Genomic DNA, 19,139 nt, shown 5'->3' on the forward strand with positions numbered 1-19,139 from the left:
TACAATCCTGTCTCGCTCCCTTCCCAACCACTGCTTCCCTTTCATGCCCCTCAACTCTTATAACTGCCATCTGGTTTCTGTACAAATTGTAAGTAGCCTTTCACTCCCTGTGTTTTACCCCTGCCACCTTCAGAATTAGAAAGAGAGTATTCCAGTCAACATTGTCAAAAGCTTTCTGTAAGTCTACAAATGCTAGAAACTTAGGTTTGCCTTTCCTTAATCTAGCTTCGAAGGTAAGTCGTAGGGTCAGTATTGCCTCACGCGTTCCAATATTTCTACGGAATCCAAACTGATCTTCCCCGAGGCCGGTCGGCTTCTACCAGCTTTTCCATTTGTCTGTAAAGAACTCACATTAGTATTTTGCAGCGGTGGCTTATTAAACTGATTGTACGGTAATTTTCACATCTGTCAACATCTGCTTTCTTTGGGATCGGAATTATTATATTCTTCTTGAAGTCTGAGGGTATTTTGCCTGTCTCATACATCTTGCTCACCAGATGGTAGAGTTTTGTCGGGACTGGCTCTCCCATGGCTGTCAGTAGTTCAGATGGTAGAGTTTTGTTGGGACTGGCTCTCCCATGGCTGTCAGTAGTTCTAATGGAATGTTGTCTACTCCTGGGGCCTTGTTTCGACTCAGGTCTTTCAGTGCTCTGTTGAACTCTACACGCAGTATCATATCTCCCATTTCATCTTCATCTACCTCCTCTTCCATTTCCATAATATTTTCCTTGTATAGACCCTCTATTTACTCCTTCCACCATTCTACTTTCCCTTCTTTGCTTAGAACTGGGTTTCCAACTGAGCTGTTGATATTCATACAAGTGGTTCTCTTTTCTCCAAAGGTCTCTTTAATTTTCCTGTAGGCAGTATCTATCTTACCCCCAGTGAGATAAGCCTCTACATGCTTACATTTCTCCTCTAGCCATCCCTGCTTAGCCATTTTGCACTTCCTGTCGATCTCATTTTTAAGACATTTGTATTTCTTGTTGCCTGCTTCATTTACTGGATTTTTATATTTTCTCCTTTCATCAATTAAATTCAATATTTCTTCTGTTACCCAAGGAGTTCTACTAGCCCTCGTCTTTTTTCCTACTTGAACCTCTGCTGCCTTCACTACTTCATCCCTCAAAGCTACCCATTCTTCTTCTACTGTATTTCTTTCTCCCATTCCTGTCAATTGTTCCCTTATGCTTTCCCTGAAACTCTGTACAACCTCTGGTTTAGTCAATTTATCCCGGTCCCATCTCCTTAAATTCCCACCTTTTTTGCAGTTTCTTCAATTTTAATCTACAGTTCATAACCAATAGATTGTGGTCAGAGTCCACATCTGCCCCTGGAAATGTCTTACAATTTAAAACCTGGTTCCTAAATCTCTGTCTTATCATTATATAATTTATCTGAAACCTATCAGTATCTCCAGGCTTCTTCCATGTATACAGCCTTCTTTCATGATTCTTAAACCAAGTGTTAGCTATGATAAAGTTATGCTCTGTGCAAAATTCTGCCAGGCAGCTTCCTCTTTCATTTCTTAGCCCCAATCCATATTCACGTACTACATTTCCTTAGTCACCCATGACTATTAAATTTTCAACTCCCTTCACTATCTGAATAATTTCTTTGATTTCTTCATACATTTCTTCAATTTCTTCATCATCTGCAGAGCTAGTTGGCATATAAACTTGTACTACTGTAGTAGGTGTGGGCTTCGTGTCTATCTTGGCCACAATAATGCATTCACTATGCTGTTTGTAGTAACTTACCCACACTCCTATTTCTTTATTCATTATTAAACCTACTCCTGCCTTACCCCTATTTGATTTTGTATTTATAATCCTGTATTCGTCTGACCAAAAATCTTGTTGCTCCTGCCACCGAACTTCACTAATTCCCACTATATCTAACTTTAACCTATCCATTTCCCTTTTTAAATTTTCTAACCTACCTGCCCGATTAAGGGATATGACATTTCACGCTCCGATCCGTAGAATGCCATAAAGACGTCTAATTGCTTTTTTCAGCCAAGTGAAAATTTTTTTGGCTACAGGGGAGTTCCCCCATAAAAGAATGCCATATTGTAGATGACAGTGAAAGAAGGCAGAGTATGAATGAAGTTATGAACCTTGTGTAACACGTGTGTAGATTGGCTAGTAGGTAGATAACTCATGATAACTTTCGACGTACATAATCTGCACGTGTGTCGCACATTAATTTCAAGTCAACGTGTATTTCTAGTAGTTTAACAGATGATAACTGAGTGTTGCTTTTTGATAGACTGAAGATTATCTTGACAGTCGTTTCATGGTTCATAGGTAACTCTTTAGCTTTAAACCTGATATTAGATATTTTTGAGAGATTCTTCATTTTCCTCCTTCAATTTGTTTATATCCTTTCCAGAATTAGCTAATATTGTGTCATCAGCATAGGGGATAGATTTACAGGGTAAGTAACTTGGAAAATAATTTACAAATAATATAAATAGTAGAGGGCCAAGCACTGAGCCCTGAGGTACACCTCGTTTTATACTTAGAGTCTGTGACTTCTGGCCATTATGCTTTACAATTTGTTTTCTATTGCTGAGGTATGATTCAATTAGTGAGAGTTCCAAGTGTTTGATTCCATAGTAAAACAGTTTATCTCAGAATAATTTGTGGTTAACTGAGTCAAATGCCTTACTCAAATCAGTTTGAATGGCTTCAGCAGATAATTCTGATTCAAATGAGCTTAGTACAAAAGAGATAAGGTTTTCAACTGCTTTGACCTAAATCCATACTGAGAATCATTTAATATATTATTGTCCGACAGGTGTATGCATATTTTCTGCAGTATGCAATATTCTATTATTTTTAAGAGAATAGGCACAAGTGAAATTGGTCTATAATTATTGATACAGGATTTGTCACCCTTTTTGTAAAATGGTATGACAATTGTCTTTTTGAGACATTCTGGAATGTGTCAACTAGAGAGCGTCCAGTTTATCAATATAAAAAGAGGATATGATATGAGATCTACAATTTTTTTAATTACAAAGTTTGACAGGCCATAAACATCTTCAGATCTGGAATATCCTAATTTAGAGGTTGCTCTAATTATATCAATTACTTGTACTTAGTAGAGGATTATACTGTTTTCATCTTGGTGTGTAAGTTGAACTATTCATTTTCTGTTCCACAGACCCAAGTTCATCCACTGGTACCTCAGTTGCATAGCTATGAAACCTTCCAGTTTGTCAAAAAGATGGAATCTATAAAACTGAAAGCTATTGTGATGTCAAGGAATATTCCCACTACATGTTCCAGTTTTGTTAATGAATTAGTTTACAAAGGCAGACCTAGTAGATTGAGTTGATTAACTTTTGCAGAAGCCATACTGGTTTCTTGAAAACAAATTCGTTTTTCTATAGACTCCACATGTTTGAAAACTAATTGTTTTTTCTATAGACACCACAAGCTCAATGTGAAAAAAATTTTTAGTTACTTTTAAAAAAAACCAAACAGCAGTTACATTGAATCTATAGTTTTATGTGTCAGTTGTATGTCCTTTCTTGAAAAGAGACTTCACCTCCAGTGTTTTTACCTTTTCTGGAAAGATACTTTCTGTCCTTGAGCGCCGCGAGGGATTAGCCGAGCAGTCTAAGGTGCTGCAGTCATGGACTGTGTGGCTGGTCCTGGCGGAGGTTCGAGTCCTCCCCTGGGCATGGGTGTGTGTGTTTGTCCTTAGGATAATTTAGGTTAAGTAGTGTGTAAGCTTAGGAACTGATGACCTTAGCAGTTAAGTCCCATAAGATTTCACACATTTCCCCCCCCCCCCCCCCCCCCCCCCTTGAGCAATTTCAGATGCCTGCAATGGGCTTTACTATCAAAGGAGCATATTTCTGTATGAGAAAATCTAGTTTCTTTGCCAACACTACACAAGGACTCTGGTTTAAGTTCTTTCATTGTGTCTAACATCTCCTGCTTCAACGGGGAATACTGATTATATACAAAGAAGGGTAACACAAATGGTCACAGGTTTGTTTTGACCCATGGAAGAGCATAAAAAAATGCTGGAAAACCTGAACTGGCAGACTCTTGTAGATACATGCCAGCTATCCCACAAAAGCCTACATAAAATGTTTCAAGAGCTAGCATTAAGTGACACATCTATTAGAACCCCCTGCATATTGCTCCTGCATGGGCAAAAACAAGTGTAGATATATTAAGGTGTGCCCATAAGCATTTAAGAAATCATTCTTCTTGCACTCCATATATGAATGGTATGAGAAGAAATCCTGATACATGGGATAATGGAAAACACCCACCACGATACATAAAGTCGTTTGCAGGGTATAGATGTAGACTTGTACTACAAAACAACAATCATACAGGCAAACAGACAGAGCATAAGATAGTATTTGTTTCAACTAAATGAGTGCAGTGTCACTTATAATGTACATGCTATAAGCATTTTTAATGATCATCTGATATATTTAGTAAATAAATTAAGAGTCAAATTGTGCATCTGAAAAAGTTAAATTCAATATTGAAACTATCATTCCAAAAATTTTAAGTACCTATAACTAGCACAAGCATTATTTTCTGAATTTAAGAAAATTACAAAAATTCTCAGAAATAAAAGCTCGCATGATGTTGATGGACTTTCAAACTGAAATGTGAAGAGTTATTTCACATAATTAGTGATATGTTTCAATGTATCAATGCCTTACAAGAATAGGAAATATTTTCAGGTAAATTAAAACATACCACCGTTAAACATCATTGTAAGAAAGAGGATAGAAAAGTTGTAATAATTATCATCCAATTTCTTTATGAACTTTTTTTTTCTAAAATATCTCATGAATGGACTTAGACACTGATGCAGCTGGAAGAAGTTTCCTTCAGAAGACAGTTAAGTGAATGGTGCTCTCTGTCCCTCTGATGTCACAGTACGATCTCAGCACTCAAAATGCTGCTCTCAAGTATACACTGGATAATTCTTTTTCAAAAAACTTAGGTGCCTTCTGTTTCTTCAGTTGTATATTTTATGGTTGGACTATTTATGTACTGGTTATCCAATTGGGCTTCGAACTTACTCAGAAAGGACTTGTGTTTGCTGCCATCAACCAGACTGTGATCACTGCAGTTTGAGCCTTGTAATTTTGTGTATGACAGTACAATACAATAAATGGTGTCGCACTGCTGACAGAATGCTCCACCAAAACTGGAAGAACTTTGTTCTCAGCCATGATTGGGTCACTCAGAGCACTGGTCTCACAGCACCACATTGTAGTTGAAATAGTAAATATGATACCAAGAAATGCAACTGTTAATTTTTGCTTACTTTCAGTATATGTGGGATTTAGGGGTGCACATGCAACACCCATGTATAGAGCTGCCAGAACTGGTAAGCAAAAATCAAGAGAGTTTTCACTTAATATGGTAAGTGCATCTCCAGACCTAATGCCTATTGTTCGTAGACTGTCTGCCAGGCTCAAGCTTCTTTTCAAAATCTCTGAAAAAGTTCTAGTTTCTCCAGTCACAGCATTCACCTGCAAACAGATGAATAAAAAGCATTTACAATTGACTAAGGTTCAATAGGATTTATAGAAGTTGCAGCAACAAAATCCATAATGCTTTTCTGTTTCTCTACACTTATCATTGTAGTTCAACAATAATTTCTGCATAAAAGACTCCAAACAACACTAAAATGCAAATATTCTGCTGCAATTTTAATTTTTTTATTTTATTTTCAATTAACGTAATGTCAATACACAGCCTAAAATAAAATATTTATTTTTGTTCAGTTTTTGTCACTGTGATTTGTGTAGGGACTGATATCGCTCACATGAAGCATATGGGAATGTGATCACTGAACATGACATTTAAAAAGTGATGTAATGAATATACTTGTGTGATGCTTATCAAGGAAGTAAACACTTCATTTTTTGATAAAAAATATTACCCATAACTCAGTGTGTGCTGATTTTGTGAGCATTAATAGTACACAGTAACTTTTTATAGGAGAGAAGTAGCAGACTGAAGATATACATCATTCTGTGTTTTCTTGGAAGGTTCCATTAAGGAAGCACTACTTTGTGATGTAAATGCCTAGTTTAGCTGTGTATAGCATTAGAATGGGCAGACAGCTATTAGTATAATGACATTCATTTCGGTGGGAACATGCTGAGATAAGTGTAGTTCTGTTGATCTAATACAGTTTAGTCCCGGTATAAGTTTTGGTAGTAGATGTATAAATTGTGCCTGTTTGTATAAAATGCTTCTATTTTTAAAGTTTAATTGAAGTGTGTCATGGATATGATCTGTATAATGAATCTCCAAGAGAATTTTCTTCATACTGAAGTCCAGGATGGAATAAGAACAATATTATGAAACAACAGATTGCTACTTACTGTATACAGGAGATGTCGAGTCGCAGACAGGTACAGTGAAAAGACTGCAATACATTTAAGCTTTCATCCAAAAGGCCTCCTACCGAAATAGAAAACACACACACACACATTCAAATAAGAAAAACTCATGCAATTATGACCACTGTCTCCGACTACTGTGACTGAACTGCATCTGTGCCTGTCAAAAGCAGCAGTCTGTGTGGATGAGGAGGGAAAGGAGGAGGCGTGTAGTGGGGATTGGGAGAGATCGAAAGGTAGGGGTGAGGAAAAGTGTAGTGTTGCTTGTGGGAGCATACAGCGACAGGGTGATGACAGGGTAGGGCGGTTCAGTGCAGTTGGGAGGTTTAGGGGCCGGAAAAGGGGTGAGGTGTGAGAGGGAATGGAGAAGGAGAGAAGTAGAGAAGAGGAAAACAGCTAGTGGGTGCATTGGTGGAATAGAAAGTGGTGTAATGCTGAGTGGAATCACAGAAGGGAACAGATAGGTAGAGGACATGGATTAGCAGAGGTTGAGGCCATGGAGGTTACTGGAATGTAGGATATGTTGCAGAGACAGTTCCCACCTGCACAACTCAGAAAAGCTGGTATTGGTGGGGAGGATCCAGATGGCACAGGCTGTGAAGCAGTCATTAAGGGGAAGCACATCATGTGGTGCACTGGGTGGTCCAGCTGTCTCTAGGCCACAGTTTGTTGGTGGCCATTCATGTGGACAAACAATTTGTTAGCTGTCATGTTGAAATAAGAAGCAGCACAGTGGTTGCAGCTTAATTTGTAGATCACATGGTGGCTTTTGAGATGATAGCTGATGCTTGTGACCAGACTAGTGTGGTTGGTGGGAGGATGTATGTGTAGGTCTCACATCTAGGCCTAGTGTAGGAATATGGGTGATGAGGCAAGGGGTTGGGAGCAGGGGTAGAGTAGGAATGGACAAAGACAATGCATTGTTTGGTGGGCAGTGGAATACCACTGTGGGAGATTTGGGAAGGATAGTGGGTAGAATATTCCTCATTTCAGGGTATGACAAGACGTACTCGGAAGCCTGGTGGAGAATGTGATTCTGCTGCTCCTAACCCGGGTGGTACTGAGACATGAAATGAGTACTCCTTTGTGGCTCGACAGTGGGCATGTGGTAGGTGGGAAGTAAAGGTAGAAACAAGGCATGGGAGTTCTATTTCTATACAAGGCTGGGAGGATATTTCAGTTTGCGAAGGCCTCAGTGAGACCCTTAGTATATTTGGAGAGGGAATGCTTGTCAGTACAGATGCAATGACCACTGGTGACTAGGCTATATGGAAGGAACTTCTTGGTAAGGAATTGGTAGCAGCTGTAAAAGAGAAGGTATCGCTGGTGTTTGATACGGAAAGAGAGCTAATGAAGCCACCTCTGAGGTGGAGATTGACACTGAGAAAGGTGCCTGGTTGGGCGGAGGGGAACCAGGTGAAACAAATGAGGGAGAAGGTGTTGAGGTTCTGGAAGGATGTGGATAGAGTTTCCTCATCCTTGGCTCAAAGCGGGCAGATGCCACCAATGAATATGAACCAGATGAGGGGTTTGGTATTCTGGGTGGTTAGGAAAGATTCCTCTAGCTGACCCTTGAATAGGTTGGTATAGAATGGTGCTATGTGAGTGTTCGTTGCTGTAACATGGATTTGTTAGTGGGTGATGCCTTCAAAAGCAAAGCAACACCATCCTTTACATAGGCCATGTAGGGGAATCCTTCCTAACCACCCAGAATCCCAAACACCTCACCTGATTCAGATTTATTTATGACATCTTCATGATCTGGATCAAGGGTGAGAACACTCTATGCACATTCCTCCAAAACCTGAACACTTTCCCCCCCTTTACTTCACCTGGTCCTCCTCAAACCAACAAGCCACATTCCTTGATGTTGGCCTCCACCTCAAGCTCTGACCATATCAGCCATACCAACCACTTTAGAGCCCTGCCACCCATGGTCATAGCATCTGTAGTGATGAGACGTCCCTCTCCAAATATACCAAGGGTCTCACTGAGGCCTTCATATGCTGAATTACATTCCAACCTTGTACAGAAACTGATGTCCAGTGTCTCGTCACTCCAGTCACCTACCACCTTCCACAGACTAACTGTCCACCTGCAAAAGAGCATTCATCCCATGACTCAGAACCCCTCCCCCCCCCCCCCCCTCCCCCCAGGATTGGAGTAACAAAATCACATTCTCAGCCAGATTTTCGACTACTTCTCATCATGTCCTCTACTTACGTACCTACTTCCTTGTTCCTATTTGCAATGATACAGTAGTTTGTAGGCCACATCATCAATACTTCTCCAGCACATGATACATGGATAGCAAATAGCTGTAAGTTTTGATATTAATAAAAGGAAAGATTTGTCATATTTTGTATAAATATGTGATACTTTAAAAATGTGTATTATTTATTATGTTTCACGTTATGAACATGGGGCATGGTAGTGGTGAAAGCAACAGCCTTTCTGTCAAGAGACAGCTATTGTCACAGGGCCATACTGGAGTTGAAAGTTGAATCGATTGCCATTTATCTGAAAGGACATCCTAAAACAATTTGCCCACCCCTGCATCAATAATGATGACAAAAGAAAAAAATTGCAATTTGAATTGTAAAATTAAATATGTATTCAATTCATGTTTGGCTTTGGCCACAATTAGTTGGAAGGAATTGATGCATTTCATTAATACTTGAGATGTGATGATATTATCAGTGGGTGTAAAAGTTGTATATCAAAGATTCAAAAGAGAGGTTAAGTATTTTGAAGATTTTAATCCTACCTTAAGGGCATCTTCATGAATCATTGCTTATCTGAAAGTTTTTTCACGTCAAGAGAAGTTACCTAAGCTGAAATAACATTTAAAATGTATCTCGCAAGGACTGATACCAAATAGTAACACCTTTGAATTAATGAAGTTATGCTACTAAGTTTGAGGTGATTTTATTTCACAACACTTGGATGAAAGTGTTATGAATGGTACTTTTCAAAGCATAGACTGACTTTATTTGAATTTTGAGCTGAAGAAACATAAATTTAACTGTGAAGAAGTATTTAAGTGAGGGTTCTGAAATAACAATCCAGAGACTACTTTTGCGAATAATGAGAAGCTTAAACAAGGTACATTACTAATATCATTGGATGCTATAGATTAGAACAGCTGTGATATTAATGCTGAGTATCATCAGTGATGGCACAAGTTTAATTGGGTCTATATTTTGTGAGTTGGTTCTAGACAATTCAAAACTGAATATTTCACGCGAAGTGAACCTCTGAAAAGAACATCGATTAAACGAGATGGTGATAAGGCAGTCCAAATATTGAACATTACAACTACTATTAATCATTGAAAGAGTAAACCCCAATGATTGACTACCAAAATAGACTTGCAACATAATTAATTGTATCTCCATAACTATCCAATGGTGTGCACCTGTTGTATGAGCTACAGCATTACAGCAGTAACAACTCATAAGTGACTGGGTAGTATATTCAGATAGGACGTACAAAGACCTACGGGTCATTATACCCTCCAATAATACATAGTCTTCTATTCTGCCAGTGCACCCACTTGGCCTTTTTCCCTTTTCTACTTCTCTCCTTTCCCTCTCCACTTCCACACATCCCCCCCCCCCCCTCCGACTTCCCCCCCCCCCCCCCAACCTCCTGACTGCACCTAACAACTCTATCCCATAACCCCAAAATAACTGCACACTTCTACAAGCAACACTACTTCCATTTTGTGTGTGTGTGTGTGTGTGTGTGTGTGTGTGTGACAGAGAGAGAGAGAGAGAGAGAGAGAGAGAGAAAGAGTTGTGCTTTTATGAATGTGTGTGTGTGTGTTTTCTATTTTTGGAAGAAGGCCTTTTGGCTGAAAGCTTAAAATAACAGCAGTCTTTTTGTTGTGCCTGTCTGGGACTCAGTGTCTCCTCTATATGGAAAGTAAGAAATTGTATGGACATATTTATTTATGTTGGAGAAAAAGTCAAATTAACATTATATAAAAATAAATAAGAAATATGTAAGTGAATAAAACTAATCTATTAAAGAACATTTTTAACAAGAAAAGTACGGTCATTGTTACAAATCTGTAAATTACAAATACTGGGTGTTTGTAATTAAACTGCAGCTACTTACGGAGGCCCAGTGTGTGTTTTAACTATTGTATGGCAGTAAAACTTGATAGATGCACTAATGCATTAATATAGAACCAATTAATACTGGAAAAAAATTAGTTCCAATTTTGGATACCACATGCCTCTGGTGCTGTACACCGTTTGTATGACAGTGTGTCATTCATGCTGACATTTGACAAGCCATAAAATGAGTGAGCAATGTGTCTTTCAAGAAGATAGGCCATGCGCTGATAGTGAAACTGTTTTATGTGAACAGCAGCAATTACAGCACTGCACTGAGCGAGTATCAACTGCTGAAAGATCTGAAGAGAGGCCCAATATCATTAAATTGTTTAATAAAGGTGATAATGAAATTCAAAAACACAGGTAAGCTTGGAGTGGCACCTGCAAGAGGAAGGCATCCTACTGAATTGGAAGTTATTGATGAGGTTGCTATTGGTGTAACTGACCATACAGAAGGTGCCCCGGTAGTGCTAGTGCTCATGCAGTGTACAAGAATTGTCCAGTCCCTTGGTCAACACTATAGTAAGTTTTGCTGTTTATTTCACACTGGTACCCATACAAGATCCAGACAGTGCAGCAACTGAAACATAATGATATGCAGTAACATTCAGAATTTGCTCTCCAGTTTCTGGCATGGATCATACTTGATAATATGTGGCCACACAATAATCTATAGAGTGACAAGGCACATTTTACACTATAGAGTGCAGTGAATACAAACAACTACCAAATTTGGGGTGCTATTAAACCATTTGTTCTGCACGAAGAACCACTGCACTTACCATATGTGACTGCATGGTGTGGATTCATAAGCACCTTTATTCTTGGTCCATTCACCTTTGAAGAGAATATACCCAGAGGACCTGTCAGGTAAACCATTACATTTGCCTGTGTCAAGACCTCTTTGTACAGCACATGGTTCCTGCTTTGGAAGAGCACAACTGTGTGGAATACATTGTTTTCATTCAAAATGGGGCAACACCTCATGTTGCTCACCCTGTGAAAGATCTGCTTAATGCAACCTTCCACAAACATGTTATCTCCAGAGATTTTCGAGATGTGTGGTCTCTGAGATCACCTTATCTGGATCCATATGACTTTTGGCTCTGGGAATGTCTATAAAGAATTCATTTTACCAAGGACGTGTTCAGTTTCTACCGGATCTAAAGGCCAGTGCACAGGAACACGTTACTAAGATTCCACCACAATTGCTGTGAGCAACAGCTGATCATGTCATTTTAAGGATGCAGCAACTAATCAATGTCTCTGATGATAGTACTGAACACATTGTGTAAGCAGTGGTTAATTATAAAATCTGCATTATGCCTTAGTTACTTCTTTGTCCTTTTCTGCCAACATCCCATTCCTAATCCATTACATATGGCAACATATCTATATATTCTTCTTGCATTCATGATGCCAGATTTGCACCTGGTGGTCAAAATGGAATGGAATGTTTTTCCAGCATAAATTGATTCCACATTAAAGCATTAACATAGCTACCAAGTTTTGCTTCCATATGATAATTACAACCTACACTGGACCTCTGTTAGTAGCTGTGCTTTAATTATAACAACCCAGAACTAAGACTGTCATTAGATGTTAATTTGTGGCAATTTTTTATAGCATTGCTAACCCAAAATCAGAACTTGTAATTTTTGAATTATGGACATAGAAAAAAACAAAAAGAAACACAAATAATTAAGTTTGATCCAAATAGCCAATCAAAATAATTCTTTATGATTTTTATTGCACTTCTCATTCTAATGGTGTCAGTAATGTGCATTAAATTCATTGAAATTACACAATGTGTAAGTTACAACCTGTAAAAAACAAGGATCTATGTTCATGTACTAGATCAGTACATAGTTTTAATTATAAACAAATGTTCAGATCTTTCTTTTTTAAATTAAAATAAATGTTTTAATCCATCACAAATGTTCAGATCTTTCTTTTTTAAATAAAAATAAATGTTTTAATCTATCATAAGTCTTGAAACATCAGGTTGATTTAGAACTAGCAGAGGAGGAGTTTGCACACTTATGAGATGCGGTTGGCAGCAGCAATGTTTAGAATCTGTCAGATTACCATATTTTGACCACCCCTGCCACATCCATGAAAACGTCCAACACACAATGCAAGTCTGATAGGTATATTCTAGATATCAGTGGCTTGGAGATTGGACAACCCAAGAAGTTTAGAGATAGTCTGAAACTGATGGGCTAAGGTACAAGACAAGGCTAAAAGTGAAAGTATTACACAGAATAGGAAGGTCTTGCTGTTAAGTAGTAATATGAGAATGGAAAGTCTGAACGAGTACTGATTTCTTTGGCTAATAATTACCATGTAGCTAGTGGCTTTAAGCAAAGTGTTATGTTCACTGGTTTTATCTGATTTAGTCTTCTGGGAAAAATATTGAAAAAATGATCTTATAATTATAATGTGGGCACAGGTAACAGTATGAAGAACAATCTCAGATACATAACCTGGATGACATTGCATTTTGTATCATATTTTTGGCAAGTATTCAGTCTCCCAGTCATCAGCAGCCACACAGTTTTTTGGATGTACTGTATGTTTTGACCTCTTATAACAGAGCAAGGTGGGACCATCCCACTCCTGACATTTACATAATTTTTTTCAATTATTTGATTTCATTTTGTTAATAGCACATATATGATAATTACACAAAAGATTAATTTCTTGTTCATGCTTTATTTAATTTATCTTTATTATTCAATGGATCGTATTCAGACTCCTAATGATGGTAAAATTCAATCTTCTGGAAATATTTGATTTAAAAGAATATTCATGGCTTACAATTAATGCAAAATATGTTTAGTTCATTTGAGCGCAGTACTTCTTTCCACTCCCTTTCTGTTTTGCAGCATTCAATCACACACAACATAATTTTGCAAGAATCGCTATATAGCACTGATTTTCTCCTAGCAATAGGCGAACTAGTAGGAATTGTATATGACTCCAAAAATCATAATTTTGATAAAATATTAAACTCTAAAAAAACATTTGTGACAGTGAAGTGCAAAACAGTTACACAGTACCATAAGCTACCTAATATTGGCTGCAGCCAAAAAACAAATGGCTACTGGTCAAGGCCTTCTGACATATACTGACTTCTACCAATTTATAAATAGAAAGCAGTCAGCCAACTTACAGTTAACACACTGTACGAAGGTTGTGATGGTGTTGTGGTACGTCATATGCTACATCCTTAGAGAAATAGGTATAGTAACCACACAATACATAGAACATCAATATTGTCTGCTGCAGAGAACAGTCACTTCACATCACATGCACCACATCTCACATAGAACTTCCAGATTGATGACTATGAATGTGAACTTAAGAGGTGAAAAATATATTTGATAAATATATTTGCTGTTGAATCTTCAATAGTTAGAAAAGACTTTAATCATCCAGGAGTATCCCATGAAAATTTTAGTTTCCTAAGAGGCAGCCAAGGAAAAATTTCCCTGTCACTAGTCTCTAAGTGTTCTCTAGAAACTAAACAGAATATATACTTGAAAGCCCAATCTATGATGGTAATATGTGATATACAAAGGAAACAGATGCACCCTATTTGAGAATATTAATTCAGAAACCAGATCATAAGCCAAAATTTATTTTTAGCAATGATATTAAGCAAGATTCAAAGTGCTATTAAGTTCATAAAATATGTTCACATCTTTGAATCACTGGAAAACCAAATACCATGTCATCTACGTCTACAGCCATACACTGTGAACCACTGAAGTGCATAGCACAGGCTACTTACCATGAAGAATGATTACTTAAATGCATCTGTGTGTGCAGTAATCAGTTCAGTCTTGTCTTCATAATCCCTATGGAAGCAATATGTAGGAGATTATAGCGTATTCCTAGATTCATTACTTGAAGTTGATTCTTGAAACTTTGCAAGTAACCTCTGTCAGGATGATTTGCATCTATCTTCAAGTTCTTGCCACTTAACCTTTCTCAGCATCGCTGTGGCAGTCCATCATGAATCAAACACACCTGTGACCAATCATGCTCTCCTTCTTTGTATAAATTCAATATTTCCTTGCAATGTAGCAGACCAGGAACAATATATTGAAGTTATCAATGTCAGGACTAATGCACATTCCGAAACACAAGCTGCGTATAGTACACATATTTGGTAAATGACTGCTAATATGACAGTTCTTGATTCCACTTGAATACAATTTTATAATTATCTTTTCATGTACATCATCCATGCAAAAATTTTCAAGACAGATTTTATTCATAGCATATAAGCAACATCAGCACAGTAATTATAATGGAAGCTTGAACTAGCAACTGAAAACAAGTTACGTGCATTCAACCAGTCAGTTGTGAGTAGGCAGCATTACATAGAGGATGCATCAATGTTGTTGTGTCATAAACTGCAGTGGAGTAACATCTCTAAATCAAGTGAATCAAGTGTTCAAGAGAGGAGAAGACTATCTGCAAAGTTTGTTCCAAAGCCCCTGACTCCCGAACAAAAAAGTAACATATGGATGTCTGCTGCACCTTCAGAAATGTAAAATGCAGATAATTTTTTTCTAGAAAAAAACATCATGGGTGATGAGACCTGGTGTTATTAGTATGAACCTACCATAAAATGATGAAGTCCAGAAATCATATGAAGGGTCATTACTTTGATGATGTAACTGATATTCATGTCAGTGTGATGCAAAAGTTGAACAATATCTGAAAGAAGGACTTTTCTGACTGTTTTGCATGGTTATATGAATGTTCTGTGCTTTGCAGTCAAATGGGAGGAGACTATGTAGAAGACATGAAACATTAAACTCACTGTCTTAACTTTTATTTATTTTTTACTAATCCTGTCTTGATACTTTTTAGACCAATGTGGTAGATAGTTTTGCTTCTGGTTCTCAGATTATCAGTATTTTATGTAAATTTACTTTAATAGAAATTTCCAGAATATTAGCTTGACTCCTGAAATTGCACTCTGAAATTACTTGTTTTGGGAATATCAGATGTGTAATGTTCATTGCTAAATCAATATTCAGAATAAATATTAGCAATGAAAGTTATTTTGTAATTAGAAAGTAAATTAATATTTCCTCAAGTTAATTGCTAACCTTACACATCTAATAAACTTTCACATTCAAAAATTGAAATATTCTTATCAGATGTTCATCCTCGTTACTTATAAGGCTTCTTATGTTTTCCTGGAAGACACTAAATGGATTTTCTTTCAGGTCCACAATTGAACAAATCTGCAGTATTCTGTTTTGATAGTAGTTATTTCAAGTGTAATTCTGTTTATTTCAAAACTGCCTTTTTGAAGAAATTGTTGAAAAAAAGCCCACAGTCAACTGAGTAGCTTTTCAGCAGTTAAGGTACCTTTGTACCACTTACTATTTTTGTTTCAAATGGCTAGTGAAGCATCTACTGAAATTACTTTGTTCTAATAGTAATGCTTTATTTACCTCTGTGGAAACTGGTGCATCTCAACAGAAGAAAAGCAGAAACGCACATCTAGTGAACCAATCCCATGCCCAGAAATATTCAGGATTTTGTGTCTTATGTTGGCTCTATAAAGCACTATGTTCCATAAATCATGTTTGTTCTTTGTGTAACAAACTTGGTGACGAGTGAGGGTTAAGTTTTCTCCATGTTTAGTGTCAGTGCTAAGTCACCTGACAAATGTCTCAATGGAAGAAACACACTACCATGTCACTGCACAGCAGCAAGCTTTCATGGAACAACAGTAGATTCTCACAACTGCTCTCAGCCAAGTGGTATCTGCGTGTTCGTGGCAGGTTATTCTTCCATCAGTGCAACTGTCACCCTTTCCGGCAGATGATGAATCAGCTGAAAACTGAGACTCCTATGACACACAGTTATGCCAACATTCCCAGATTTTTCACATGAATTAGGCAAACCTGTGTAGGGTTTTCTTTCTTTCCTGGCTTTTGTCATGCTTGCATCAGTTGTTATGCCAACTTGCACCTTTGCAAGAACCGTCCAGCTTATCATTTGATGAAATATGCAAGATTCTCTCAATCTTACTGTGGCAGAATGCATGTAGAATTTTACCATTGTCAGAAATGCCCAAACCAATCTTACAAAGTTGGGCTGCAGAATTACACAGGTTGTGCCATTGTCGAAAATTTGTCACTAGTACACATCACGAATCCTTTGCTGATCACATGGTGCATGATGTTATTACTTGTCTGGTCCCCAGATAAAGAAGTCCATGAAAAAGCACTTCAATGTGAGAATCTAATGCTTACAGATGTGCTCAATATAGCACAGTCCTTTCAAATGCCACAATCCACAGGAAATCAGATTTCTGCATGGATGGCTGTACTGGAAGTTGCTCAGTTAACTCCTGTTAAGCACACTCAGGTGTTCTGGATGACCAGGAAGCCACTGCAGTAGTACAACCTTCATCACAGCATCGCATGGGGCAGCATTGGTTACTGCCACAGCAGCAACAGGCTGTGTCACAACAGTGTCCGCGTGCCCCCTTCCATCTTGCACGAACCCATACTGCTTCATCCAACAGGAGCACACTGCCTGCCCTGCATGTCGGGCTGTTTGCGACAAGTGTCAAAAGAAAGGCCACATTGAATCAGTATCTCTTCAAACGTGCCAGACACAGTAGTACCAATAGGCATAAACTATATCTCTACAGCAGTTGTCTTCTTGAACAAATTGTTTAACAATTGTATGTGATTCATAAACTGCTAAAAATGCAAGTGGACACAGGAGCTGCAGTGCCTTTGGTATCAGCACAAATATACATGGACATGGGCTCTCTCTCTCTCTCTCACAGGTTACATGGAAGTTGGTTAGCTACAATAAACAGCAGATTCCAATCCTAGCTCAGTTCTCCTCTCCTGTATCTTACAAATCTGTTGTTCTCCCTCTCATCTTCCTTGTTGTGGATCATTCCCATATTGCAGACCTGTCTGGGTTAGATGTGTTTAACGCTTTCAGTTTCTCCACTGCCAATTAGATATATTTAGCGTCAGATCAAGTTCCATATCAGCAACTGCAGTCCCTCTGCTCTTAATTTTTGTCACTGTTTTCCCCTGGACTTGGTTGTGCTACCAGTTTTTAGGCCCACATTATCATGGAAGAATCCACCCACCCTCTGTTTTTTGGGCATGGTGGGTACCTGTCACATTGCGTGATTCTGTCAAGGCTGAATTAGACCATTTGACAATGCTCGATGTCATTTGGCTCATTTCTTCCAGTGAATGGGCTACATCACTGGTCATCATTAAGAAGCCAATGGGTATACTTTGCCTCTGAGGCGACTTCAGTGTCATGATTAATGCACCATCTATGACAGATACATACCCTTTGCCCCACCCTGACAGGCTGCTTGCAAAATTATCAGGTGGTCACTACTTTTCCAAGACATTTGTTGGAAGTGTACCTCCAGCTCCCCTTGGATAAGACTACTAGGCACCTTCTCATGTCAATACACCTGTTGACCTATACCAATATCAAAGCTCGCCTTTTGGTGTCACTGATAGCCTCTGTGTCTGGCTCTTCAGCAATCTCTGATCATTGTTTTCTGTATTGCATTCTGCGGGTCTCAAGTGCAATCTTGCCAGATCTTAATTTTTTCAGCCATCAGTTGAGTAGCTGGGTTTTCAGGTTCCTCATACAGGGGTCAAGCCATTGCATCAGTATGTTGAAGCAACTGTGGCTTTGCTGCAGCCAACGTCTTTTAAGGAACGGCAGGCATTTACAGGTAAAGTTGCATACTACTATAAGTTTTTACCAGGCGCATACACTGTTTCTCAGCCCCTTCACATACTTTTATGTAAAGATCTGCCTTTTTTCTGGTCCCTGGCTTGTGACTGTGCAATTTTTTTAATTAAAAAAAAGCTTCAATGTGTCCTATGTCTGGCCATTTTCCAACCATGTCAGCATCTTGTGTTGGCTACAGATACCTCTCAGCATGGTCTTGGTGCAGTGTTAGCATAAAAATATGCAGATGAGTCTGAACAACCTTTTGCATATGCTTCTCAGTTTTTACCTCCCATTCAGCAACAGTATTTTTCTCACATTGAAAAGGAGGCTTTAGCAATTGTGTTTGCCCTCTAGAAATTTCACATCTTCTTGCATGATTTTAAGTTCCATTTAATCACAGATCAGAAGTCGTTGATTGCTCTTTTCAACCCTTTGGCTTCCATGCCCGGCTAGACAACATATCATTTGCAGCAGCAGGCTCTCTTCCTCTCGTGTTATGATTATCAGATCCATTACTGGCCAATGGCGCAACACGTCAATGCCGGTTGCATTATCTCACCTTCCGAACAGGCTGGACCTGGCGTTCAGTCAGGATTAGCTGCTTTGTTTCTATTTAGAAATTGAGAACCAGAACATGGTCAATGGTTTTCCTATCACTAGTACCACAATAGCATTGACTGTCACCACAGATCCTGTACTTAGTCGGATCCTTTCTTTTGTGCAGCATGGGTGGCCATAAAAACCCCCATCCTTGCTTCAGATCCCTTGCATAATTACTCCTCCATCCAGCGCCACCTTTCTGTGTTTGATGGGGTTCTTTTGTTAGTTACAGTGAGCGCTGCTGCCCA

At 38.5% G+C, this 19,139-nt stretch overlaps 1 protein-coding gene across 4 annotated transcripts in view; it reads right to left on the reverse strand.

Annotated features, from left to right (window-relative positions):
• Nucleotides 1–19,139, reverse strand: part of LOC126471284 (luciferin 4-monooxygenase) — a 256,816-nt gene that overhangs the window by 85,375 nt on the left and 152,302 nt on the right. For all 4 annotated transcript variants that reach the window (XM_050099406.1, XM_050099414.1, XM_050099422.1 and 1 more), the window contains exon 3: nt 5,317–5,524. In XM_050099406.1, the coding sequence (XP_049955363.1) occupies nt 5,317–5,524 (208 nt within the window). The remainder of the gene's footprint in view (nt 1–5,316; nt 5,525–19,139) is intronic.

This window comes from Schistocerca serialis, chromosome 1 (genome assembly GCF_023864345.2).
Source record: "Schistocerca serialis cubense isolate TAMUIC-IGC-003099 chromosome 1, iqSchSeri2.2, whole genome shotgun sequence".
Classification (NCBI taxonomy): domain Eukaryota; kingdom Metazoa; phylum Arthropoda; class Insecta; order Orthoptera; family Acrididae; genus Schistocerca; species Schistocerca serialis.